The sequence below is a fragment of the Pecten maximus genome, chromosome 12 (assembly GCF_902652985.1).
Source record: "Pecten maximus chromosome 12, xPecMax1.1, whole genome shotgun sequence".
Classification (NCBI taxonomy): Eukaryota; Metazoa; Mollusca; class Bivalvia; order Pectinida; family Pectinidae; genus Pecten; species Pecten maximus.
The window spans coordinates 26062051-26074932 of NC_047026.1; the positions used below are offsets into that span (position 1 = coordinate 26062051).

The 12882-nt window shown below is 34.6% G+C and overlaps 1 protein-coding gene and 1 long non-coding RNA gene across 2 annotated transcripts; one reads left to right on the forward strand and one right to left on the reverse strand.

Moving 5' to 3' along the window:
• Positions 1-4009: 4009 nt before the first annotated feature.
• Positions 4010-8594, reverse strand: LOC117339135. The gene is made up of 3 exons (XR_004535093.1): positions 8252-8594; positions 6132-7138; positions 4010-4226 (listed from the first exon to the last, which is right to left on the reverse strand). It is a non-coding gene; the product is annotated as an uncharacterized LOC117339135 (long non-coding RNA).
• On the forward strand, positions 7485-12280 carry LOC117339133 (early growth response protein 1-A-like). The gene is made up of 2 exons (XM_033900547.1): positions 7485-7832; positions 9017-12280. The coding sequence occupies exons 1-2, from the start codon at positions 7622-7624 to the stop codon at positions 10573-10575; spliced, it is 1770 nt and encodes a 589-aa protein (XP_033756438.1). The 5' UTR covers positions 7485-7621; the 3' UTR covers positions 10576-12280.
• Positions 12281-12882: the final 602 nt, after the last annotated feature.

The following is a 12882-nucleotide window of genomic DNA, read 5'->3' on the forward strand; positions in this document are numbered from 1 at the left end:
GATCTAGTCGGGGACGTATATATAGGTCTATATAGTGTATAATGTTGTAGATCTAGTCGGGGACGTATATATAGGTCTATATAGTGTATAATGTTGTAGATCTAGTCGGGGACGTATATATAGGTCTATATAGTGTATAATGTTGTAGATCTAGTCGGGGACGTATATATAGGTCTATATAGTGTATAATGTTGTAGATCTAGTCGGGGACGTATATATAGGTCTATATAGTGTATAATGTTGTAGATCTAGTCGGGGACGTATATATAGGTCTATATAGTGTATAATGTTGTAGATCTAGTCGGGGACGTATATATAGGTCTATATAGTGTATAATGTTGTAGATCTAGTCGGGGACGTATATATAGGTCTATATAGTGTATAATGTTGTAGATCTAGTCGGGGACGTATATATAGGTCTATATAGTGTATAATGTTGTAGATCTAGTCGGGGACGTATATATAGGTCTATATAGTGTATAATGTTGTAGATCTAGTCGGGGACGTATATATAGGTCTATATAGTGTATAATGTTGTAGATCTAGTCGGGGACGTATATATAGGTCTATATAGTGTATAATGTTGTAGATCTAGTCGGGGACGTATATATAGGTCTATATAGTGTATAATGTTGTAGATCTAGATCGGGGGACGTATATATAGGTCTATATAGTGTATAATGTTGTAGATCTAGTCGGGGACGTATATATAGGTCTATATAGTGTATAACGTTGTAGATCTAGTCGGGGACGTATATATAGGTCTATATAGTGTATAATGTTGTAGATCTAGTCGGGGACGTATATATAGGTCTATATAATGTATAATGTTGTAGATCTAGTCGGGGACGTATATATAGGTCTATATAGTGTATAATGTTGTAGATCTAGTCGGGGACGTATATATAGGTCTATATAGTGTATAATGTTGTAGATCTAGTCAAGACGTATATATAGGTCTATATAGTGTATAATGTTGTAGATCTAGTCGGGGACGTATATATAGGTCTATATAGTGTATAATGTTGTAGATCTAGTCGGGGACGTATATATAGGTCTATATAGTGTATAATGTTGTAGATCTAGTCGGGGACGTATATATAGGTCTATATAGTGTATAATGTTGTAGATCTAGTCGGGGACGTATATATAGGTCTATATAGTGTATAATGTTGTAGATCTAGTCGGGGACGTATATATAGGTCTATATAGTGTATAATGTTGTAGATCTAGTCGGGGACGTATATATAGGTCTATATAGTGTATAATGTTGTAGATCTAGTCGGGGACGTATATATAGGTCTATATAGTGTATAATGTTGTAGATCTAGTCGGGGACGTATATATAGGTCTATATAGTGTATAATGTTGTAGATCTAGTCGGGGACGTATATATAGGTCTATATAGTGTATAATGTTGTAGATCTAGTCGGGGACGTATATATAGGTCTATATAGTGTATAATGTTGTAGATCTAGTCGGGGACGTATATATAGGTCTATATAGTGTATAATGTTGTAGATCTAGTCGGGGACGTATATATAGGTCTATATAGTGTATAATGTTGTAGATCTAGTACGGGGACGTATATATAGGTCTATATAGTGTATAATGTTGTAGATCTAGTCGGGGACGTATATATAGGTCTATATAGTGTATAATGTTGTAGATCTAGTCGGGGACGTATATATAGGTCTATATAGTGTATAATGTTGTAGATCTAGTCGGGACGTATATATAGGTCTATATAGTGTATAATGTTGTAGATCTAGTCGGGGACGTATATATAGGTCTATATAGTGTATAATGTTAGATCTAGTCGGGGACGTATATATAGGTCTATATAGTGTATAATGTTGTAGATCTAGTCGGGGACGTATATATAGGTCTATATAGTGTATAATGTTGTAGATCTAGTCGGGGAGGTCTATATAGTGTATAGTGTTGTAGATCTAGTCGGGGACGTATATATAGGTCTATATAGTGTATAGTGTTGTAGATCTAGTCGGGGACGTATATATAGGTCTATATAGTGTATAATGTTGTAGATCTAGTCGGGGACGTATATATCGGTCTATATACTGTATGATATTGTAGATCTAGTCGAGGACGTATATATAGGTCTATATAGTGTATAACGTTGTAGATCTAGTCGGGGACGTATATATATAGATCTGTATAGTGTATAATGTTGTAGATCTAGTAGGGGACGTATATATAGGTCTATATCTAGTCGGGGACCTATAACGTTGTAGATTTAGTCGGGGACCTATAGATACTTAGTCTGAGCGGCGTAGATCGTGAGTTCGAGGCCCGATCAGGGCACGAGTCATAAACGTGTCTTCCTTCGTCATTTGTGTTACTATGTTATATGCCTAATTACCAGCACAATGTATCATATACACTATTTGTTGTCGGTCCAAAGGTTAAGATTTAATTTTAACTGTATATTATTGTCTAATCAGTACAAGTATACGCAGCACGACAGCATTGATATATACGGTAATTACCAAGTCTCTATATATACAGTGTATACTGTCTTGGAAATGAATCGTGATTTGATAAATGATTACCAGCTATGTATAACGTCTTGTATGTTGTTTGTTGTGCTATATAATAATGTAACGGAGCTCATGATTAATTAGATTAAATTCAAATCACTGCCTCCGCTAGGGATCGAACACAGGACCTCTGGCGTACTGGTCTCACGCTCAACCGATCGAGCTAAAGAGAGGATCTTTTTCACAGAACAGTACATTGCACTAGTATTTAACAGAGTTACAATACAATTAGTTAAGATACAATCAATCAATCAACCAATTTTGCTTATATAAGTGTCATATATTACAATTACATTGTACAAGTATATAGTTACAAAGTATAAAACATAGTTTGATATCGGGGGTAAATCATCTGAACCATGATAAGATATAAAATGTTGATATTCTGAAAAAAGAACTGTTACACTCATATAATCTGTTGTTTTTTTTTTAGATAAATAAAACCATTCACAAAATCACAAATTCCAATCCAGAGAGGAGTTGATTGGGACAGCCCCTACCTACCAAACTCTCTGAAATCGTACTACCATATACATAATGATTACAAGACAAATATTGCATAAAAACTCATTATGTCTTTTAAAGTAGTATTGAATAAAATAAATGAATAACCATAATAAATATATATATAAGTATGCATAAAATATAAGTTTCTTGTTCTATATAGTAGTGTAGTTTCCCAATGGTTGGGGAGAACCATACCAGCGATATGTGCTAAATTCACTCTAAGCTAGATACAATTACTAATTAACTAAAAATGATTTATCCTATTATCATACATTATCATGTATTTAAATTAACGAAAATTTAGTTACATGTATATGTGATATTCAGCCAAACATGGCTTACAAGACACTATTTAACATTATCATTAGCATAGACTCCTACGTCTTCTGTACATGTCATATAAATGATTCACAAGTGGAATTTGTAATTCCTCGTTAGACATTACAAACCTAAATTTATCGGTGTTATCAAAACTGCTAAAATCATGCCTTATACTATTTGCTACATTAAACAATGATGAGGTATATGTCGTTATATTTATATTTCCACTCAATTCAGACTCAATGAACCTACCACAGTTAACTCGAGTCATTTTTCAATGAACTATATCAAGTCCGGCGTAGGAATACATTTGTCGAGCTTGGGCTATATTTTTTTAATTCCTTTCCAAAAGTGATCATATTTATATGAAATAAATTCCTTTAAAACTAATATTTGTTTTAATTCGCTATTAAGTTTGTTCACGAAAGAAATCCTGAAAGTATTAACCATATGTAGACGAAGAGTGATGACGTACATTTCGGCAAGTTCCGTGGTAGACTTGCACGAGTCCCTATTTGTCAAAGACAAAATATCATACAAAATATAAAAAAAATATAAATATAAGGATTGAATAAAGTTATGTTGAGGTGTATGGGGGTATAAACCTCAATAGGTCTTGAGACAAATTTATTATGAACTGCTTCGCAGTTCATAATAAATTTGTCTCAAGACCTATTGACATAACATTATTCAATCCTTAAATATACATTACATTCAATTAAAAAGTGTTGTTCACCCTCTATGCAATTATTTACATTTGTATCAATGACGATCCTCTAATGGAATCACAGGTTTAACGTATCCGCCAGTTTCCACTGTAGAGGTAGAGAGCCACATCTAAAATTAAAAAGTACACTTCGTTTACTCCTTTGCCTAACGAGTTTTATATACGATCCGGAGATAGCTCCGATTTATAAGTTCTGTAAGTTCTCAGTTTGTTACCGTTCATATTGTTTCTATCATTCCATATAGATTTGTACCAATCATCAGCATCTGAAGTAATCCGTTTTTCTTTCACTCGTCTAATCTTGTGTTTGATAGAAAACGTTGAGTTTACAATATCATTCAAATTTAAATTTTTAATTCTAGAATTCCATGATTTTTTCATGTTAACGGACCACCGATGCACTTTTTTGATGAGCCTGCTATAATCACAAAATTTTACTCCTAAAAATAAACGTATCGTTTCTAAAACCTGATTAACATTGCTAGAGTGTCATCCCTTACACCTCTAAGTGATAACACACTATTTTATATATATAGCATGTCTGATCTACAGTACTAATTATATATAAGCATCATGACTATATAAATATGTATATATTATATTTAGCTAAGTCTTTGATAATAGCGTGTTCTATAAATTATTCCCAGCAAGTTTTAAAATCTGGAACAAAATCAGACAAAATAAAAATTATATCGCTAAAACCATTAATTAAGGAGAAATAACCTTTAAAATGACCCTTTTTATTGTTATGTTAAATATTTTCTTCACCGTTACATCAATATAAATACCTAATGCTATGAAAAAACCCATCTTGTGACCCATTTTTACTGACAAATAGAACGCATTAAAATGAAATGTTTGATCAGTGATGCGCACTCTACAATCGGTATCGAATCTGTACTCTCTACCCCCCTTCCTGTCTCTCATCTAATTTCTCCTTAAATCACATCGGATAATTTTCAAAAAATGATTTAAGCAAAATACATGAGTTCTATTGTTATTTTACAAAAATTACTTCCGTGTACACGAATAATGCAGCTAACGTTATGTTAATTTGATTGTATGTTGTATCTCAACTTGTCTCTTACCCATTTGTCATCTTGTACAGTAAAATATGTTTAAATCACATGTACTGTATGGCTGACAGTTTACATGGAAGTTTTAAATGTCACACATACATTTACAAGAACAAAAAATAAAACAGACGTTTTAAAACAATATTACTAACCGTCGAATGCAATGAACACTAACTGCGATATTTCTTCAACTAATTACGTCAAAAGAAAGGAGAAATTAAGAAAAATAGCTATTTTTTTTCACCAGCTAGCTTAATTGTACAATGTACATTGTATGTAAGGGTGTGTGTTTCATCATAATGTTGAGAAAACTACATGTAAATAAATAAATAAATAAATAAATATGAATAAATAAATAAGTATATAGATAGATAAATAAATAAATATGAATAGATATAAATAAATATATAGATAAATAAATAAATATGAATAGATATAAATAAATAAATAAATAAGTATATAGATAAATAAATAAATATGAATAGATATAAATAAATAAATAAGTATATAGATAAATAAATAAATAGTTAATGCTTCGTTACAGTCAGCAATACTGAAAGAAATTAATGATCATTTTATTTTGGTATGAATTTCAATTCTACATAATTTTTCATGGAACAAAAGTTTTAACCAGTATTTAACATATAAAGTTTTCATCTGGTCGGTAGACGTCTTAGTTCTACGAACTGTTTAGTGCGATATGACATTAACACTAGTCTTGTGCATGTAGTTTCCACCAATAGGTCACCAGAGAGCTAGAACGGCTATAGAAAACAATGTTAGGTCGGTTTATTACCTGTAAGCTTTGGCCTGGCGTGTTTGCGTATAGCCCCGAGCAGTCATACATATACCGGTATATCTCAAGCTGACAATTGGCAATATCCCATATAACTTGGCCTATTGTATATATATACGTTTAATGACAGCCGACCTACTTACCCTGCTTATCTACAGAATGTTTGGGGGCTTTACAAAGAAGATCCATGTCCCCTTTCTGGTCGTGCTCAAAGCAAGAGCTCGGGCGATTCCGGGGGAATCTTAATCCAAATTAATGAAATCTGTATCTGTAAAGAGAGAGAAAGAGAGAGAGAAAGAGAGAAAAAAAGAGAGATAAACGAATACATTTAATTTATTCCCTTATTTAGAAATTCAAAGATTATATTTTTTGACTTAAAAAATCTTAATATGTTTTAAAATGAATGTGACACAACACATAACATATCATATGAAAATTGTGATTTTTATTAAGTTTGTTACATGCCACTTTTTCTAACAATTTTATACTTTAAGTATGAAATATGTGAGTCGTGATATTCCGAGTATATATCATCATAAAACCAAGAAATCAAATAAATATTTTCCATTACTATGCACGCGGGCTTAAATTAGATGTAAGTCCGTGATATACACGATACCGAACGTTAAATCTCGTTACTGTAAACCCCGCCTGAGGCCTCTGCACCAAAGCTCCTATCCAAAGATCAATACCAGCGTTCTATGTATGGGTCATTCTGATATAAATTTGGCCACTTCGATACATATACGAACTTCTCATTGTTAAATTGATTCCTTTTGTGTCTGCGCTCAGCTACATTTACTCGGCTATCGCCCGAAATAGCTCCAAATCTAAACAGCTCGAACGGCAATGTACGTCATGATTCTAATTTAACTCCGGACAGCCACTAGAAACTTCGTAAAACTCCGCCAACACGAAAAATTCCTAATATGGCAAACGTGTTTCCGTTTTCTTCAACACGACAATTACCGGAGATACACGATCGTAATTCCATATAAGGCAAACTAGCTTCCTATAACGATTCTGACGTCAGCACGCGGAATTTGTCCTTCTACTCCATATAAGGCAATTGTGGACTCGGAAGGGCAAAGGTTACTACTATGAAATCCATTCACACACTCCATTCATCAATCTACTACGAAGGTTTTCTCTGTAAAGACAAAATGATTCGTGAAAATTTTTAGACAAGCTTCTGTGTATGTATAGGTTCTACACAGCACGAAAATGTTGTTTTTGAACAATCGTTAATTTAGCCATAAATTAGCCTGACCTACTAGTTTGTAGTAAAATTTGATAGTAAAGGTTATCTATTATTTATGATTGACGTAGGCATTGACGTTAGTGGGAGCCATGGAGACGCTGCCCGGCAACGAGTCTTCCGTGTGCCGTGATTGGCTCTAGTATATGTGCTAGATCACGTGGTGTTCCATATATGGGAAGTCTAGCGTAAACGGTTTCATTCATAAATACGATCCGGTGTGAAGTTCATTCAGAGTTTGCCGAGTCGAGGATCAATGCTGGTGTGTAGATGATTTTAGCAACGATACTATTAAGCTCTCCGTAGTCGGATAGTGTTAACACATCATTGGAATATCGGACATTCGTTATACACGGACAGTGTCATCAGTAAACAATGATTATGGACGGTTTGGACACACTGTCACAGGTAGCCCTAGCAGACCAAATGAGTCTAGCAAACCTGTGTTTTGACACTTCAGCGTTTGGGGGGAGTCGTCTTCCCTCGGAATCATTCGATGATTGTCTCAATACACCTGTTACAAGTAACTCGGATGTAACATTCTTTGGATGTGATCCATTGGGCCCTGTACCCATCACAGCTACCGGTATGTATTATGATTTAATCGTGGTGAATGATCAGCTGTTACCCAATCTGTCGTAAATACAGCTACTACTACGCTCGTTTACTGTCATATACTTATAAGATATGTTTATTATTTTACTTAAATGTTATGTAGAAATGCTTCATGTATATATCTGTGGATTGTCAATTGTAATTTTCACTCGTACAGCCAGATAATTCATTCAAACCTTCGATCGATTCACGCGGCATAGTAACCCGACATAGCGTATTTAGACAGTGTCTATTCTTAGCCCATTCATGTTGAACAGCCACCATTGACGTCATGAATATCGGATAACACTTTGGCTCGGAGCCATACTGCGGCATTCATTCATTACCAATACGAACCATATTTTCACGTTTTTCGCATGAAACAGACTTAAAAATCATTTTATACAATACCTTTAGTATACATGGGGTTGGTATACATCCGTGGAACCATGTGGAATCAATGTTTACGTTTCAACACCCACGGATTCGGCTAGCGAACACATAAAGGGGCGGGGCTTATTTATAAATAGCCGCAATCAGAGATAACTATCCATTACAAACGTACGTCATAGATCAGTCTCGAGGAGCCTCGTGCGTAATACACGACCCGAGCAATTATGGACATTGTCCTCGTATATAACAGGTATCAGATGCGAATTGATCCCGTCTAATTTTCATATATTAATTATTCAAATATAATAGACAGTTGTTCACGAACTTTGAATAAATTATTTTAATCAGACATATATAGATTTTTTTACTTTATATCAGACTTGTATTTATAAAAACACTATACCTTATATTAAATAGGTCAAATAAATAAACATTTATTTATTGCTTTGTTTTAAATTAATTTTTGGATGTTTTTATTTTGTATTTTATTTTATTTATTTTTATTTAATATCAATATTCTTCGTTATGTACTTTGTTATAAATTGTGTCTATTTATTTATTTATTTATTTATTTATTATTAGCCAATTGTTTATCGATGGATTTATTTGTTTAATACTTTATTTATTTTCTGATATATTAATCTGAAACGTACATATATTAGAATATAATAGAAAAAAATATAATGGCAACATAAGTTATTATTAAGTAACATATTTTTTTCTTATAGAATATGATTTAAATTAGTTGTTTGACTTATCGTTGCTTTATTTATGTCTTTTCAGCTAACATCGAAGCCCAGATCACCATACCGGAGAAGGATGGCATTTTTGCTAAGAATCAGATTCCAGTACAGCAGGATGACCAAGCAAATTTCTCTAGTAATCTCACCCACCGGATACAATACAAGGGTACTCTGGTCACCACATCCGTCACACCTACATCTAGCAGTAGTGACGCCCTACCCCAGGGGATTACTCCTAGCATCTTCACGCCCCTCTCTCCTCTCTTCAGTATTCTGACGCAGGCTACACAAGGAATACAAGCCCAGGTAGCGACCGGAGTCCCACAGGGAATGGGAGCCGGTCAAGATTACCCCATCATCTCTAATGCTCAATGCCACCAGGGCCCACCACCATCGTTTAGCCCGACCCCCTCAACTCCTTCCCACCACTCACACGCCGGGTCTCCAACACCCGCCGACCTGATGATGGATCAAACTGACACATACTCGACAGGTTTCGGATCCCCAGTTAGCTCCACTGAGAGTTCACCCGAAACACACATTTGCGAAACGCTATCTGCCGTTGATACGTCCAGTCTGAACTTTTCAACACCACCACCGCCTTACTCATCTCGCCCGGCGATGACGTCATATGACAATATACCAATGAAACAGCAGCCTGTATTTAACTCTTGTGCACAGCAGCAACTCAACTACCCTGTGTCTACAACAATGTCTGCAAATGCCACTCAAAGCATACCACAGACCGTACTGCATTTTACAGAGGACCTCAATTCAAAAGACATTAACATGAATGCCGAATTCAAATGGACAGTTCAAAATTCTCCCCAGCAACAACAACAACAACAGCAACAACAACAGCAGCAACAACAACCACAACAAATAAACACAAATCAGCCACAGACTCAATTGCCTGACTTTTCTGCTCTTGGTCAAGTATCTTCACATGGTGTAACCGGCTTCACACAAGCTGGGTTCCAACAAGTACCCATAAAATCGGAGCCATTATCAGACTTGCCAAGTGACTTTATGATGACAACTTCACAAACAGACTTTGCTTCTCCTTCAACTTCAGTTTCCCCGACCCCATCTTTACCGGCTGTGCTCAACACGCCTTATCAACAGGGTTCATTGAAGTTGATTCCATTGAAGCCAAGAAAATACCCCAATCGGCCTAGTAAAACTCCTCCCCATGAGAGGCCATATGCTTGCCCAGTCGAGAACTGTGACAGGAGGTTCTCACGAAGCGACGAACTTACGCGTCACATACGCATTCACACTGGACAGAAGCCTTTTCACTGCCGGATATGCATGCGATCGTTCAGTCGAAGTGACCATTTGACTACACACGTACGCACGCATACCGGAGAAAAGCCTTTTTCATGCGATGTTTGTGGACGCAAGTTTGCGAGAAGTGACGAAAAGAAACGTCACGCTAAAGTGCATTTGAAACAAAAGATGAAGAAAGAAGCAAAAATTATAGCGACAACCTCATCTCTTCCAACATCTTCTGGTGCTATGACGGAAGGTCTCGTATCGAACTGTACTAGCGGGCCTAGTACGTCACTTCCGCTCATAGTGACAACATCCTCGTTATAAACAATTTAAAAGCGAGGCAGTTGACATTTTGTGATCCAAAGACTTACAAACATTCATTCATCATTTCATTCATTCAAACAAGCTACGAAACACGTGGAATATACATGTTCCAAAGAGACGAACAATATTAATATAACTCAGATGTCTTATGCTCAATTAGAGAGTTTATCTTTAAATCAGTTTATTATTGTGTGTTGATCGGTATCAGGGAATCCGGTGAAAATTGTTATATAGATCAAATGCTTTAATATCATTGTCTTTCCTTGGTCCGATTTGCGGTATGTACAGAATATGTATTGAGTAGATATATAGAGTATATATCTATGTGATGATACACTATGGGTGTAAGACTGCAAAAGTGTACGACCAATCAAGGTTTTCTTAAGATTTTTCAGGCATTACTATTCGATTACAAATGTAGACGTAGCTGTCGATTTCGATAAAGACGTCTTTCGCAAAAAATGGCAAAAAAATCTAACAAAATGTCTAGTCCTGGCCGTGACTTTTCTTGGTGCTAGATCCATATTGTGCAATGATCAGCGTTATATATGTAGATTGCTTTAAAGTCAATTGTTTCAGTTGCTAATTATTAACAGTTTAAAATTTTAATTATAATGTTAAATATTTCTTAATTATAACAATTAAGAGAAAAAATATGAAGTTTCCTTTCTTGTTGTTGTTTAAATATTGTTATTGATTTTTAATCATTCACTTTCCATTCGAACAATGTTCGTTGCATTCATCGTCTCATGAATCAGTCACAGTATATCATTTGTTTCATCTAATTTGAGTTTGTCACTGGCAGCAGTTTGTTTTTGTCATTTAGTGCTTGATGTATGTTACTTTAATATGATGTTAGATCTGAAATATTCCCTAAAGCTTACAATGAAAATTTCATTTTACCTTCCCGCTGAGAGCGAACTCACACGTTATATATCTCTATGTGCCCCTTATACTTTAAAAGATGAAGAGGCAAGAGGATTCCGAATGGCTAAACCCCAGGCAATATAAAGGGGATTTCCGGATGTATGTGATTCTGAAAGTGCTTATTTGAAAGAAAAATTATTATGTAAGAAGCATATTCAAATTAAAGCATAACTTATTTTTCTACCTTCGTATAATATATAACTACTAGTACCTAATATGTCTGTTCATGTAATTATCGGTTTCAGAAACCAAAAAACAATTTATCTAAATTTTCGTTTCCCCTTTTTCAACTTGAACTATTTCTATCCCAACGTTGAGCGTTTTTATCTATTTAAATCTTTTAATTGATTAATTAATGAGTCGTTTAATTGATGGTTATTATATGTTTTATTATTCTTTCAATATTTTAAATATTGTGTGTTCGAGTCTTTAATTTGTTAAAACTTGGGAAGTGCGTTGTTATTCCGTTGTTCTCTTCCCAAGCCCGTTGTCAGTGTTGTGAAAATAATCGTTCAACTTGTTACTATGATTACTGTATGATGCACATAATGTGTGTGGTTGAATTTTGTTCAACATTTTCCCTGTTAGTATTAAATATTATCTCATCCTGTTATGATATCGCCTTCTATAAAATATCACAAAATAGCTATATATTTTCAAATCTATTTCCTTATGTTGTCATTCTGAAAGAGTTGATCTTGCTGGTTAAGAGTAAATGTATGGCAACATTTGCCAAGTATGGATGTTCGGAGGTGAAATAAAACTTTAAAAAAACTTATTTGTGACTTTGATTGATCTGTTGTCTTTGACGAGTCTCAACTGAGGCCAATGTGACGAGCAATTTACATATGACCATGACTACACAAGTATAAACCACTGACCTGCATTCAAAATAATTTTACAAAGTGATTTAAAATGATCAGTGTATCATGCGATGAGTTCAGACTATACTTCTAATGAAGTTGTAAGTTAACAACTTAGCATTCTACACACGAAGAGAAACTTCTAGTGGGACCTTTTTAATATACGCATGCGATTTGTAAATTGAACATGGTCCTAAAATATGAAATAATAATGATTGACAGACGAGGCCGGCTTCCTTTACACAAAACTGCGACAAATCACCAGACGGCTCGACACCATTATGGGACAGACGACGAGTTCCGTCATATTAATAACCAAATAAAAGTGCATAAGGTATACTTAAATGGAACATTGTCAATGTGATATCAATCCAGACGAACACCAACAATAACATATGTTATGTACTACTCACCATTTGTAAATAACAAAAGACAAGAGAGATCGAATTTTATTTTAGTTTAAATCATTATGAAAAAATCATAGGATGAATACTGTCAGGCGTTCACAATCTCAAAT

Bases quoted from the DNA above. Each gene is read 5' to 3' on its own strand.
- LOC117339133 (XM_033900547.1), top strand. From the start codon at position 7,622: ATGATTATGGACGGTTTGGACACACTGTCACAGGTAGCCCTAGCAGAC. The intron at 7,833-9,016 runs GTATGTATTATG...ATGTCTTTTCAG, and splicing joins TGTACCCATCACAGCTACCG to CTAACATCGAAGCCCAGATC.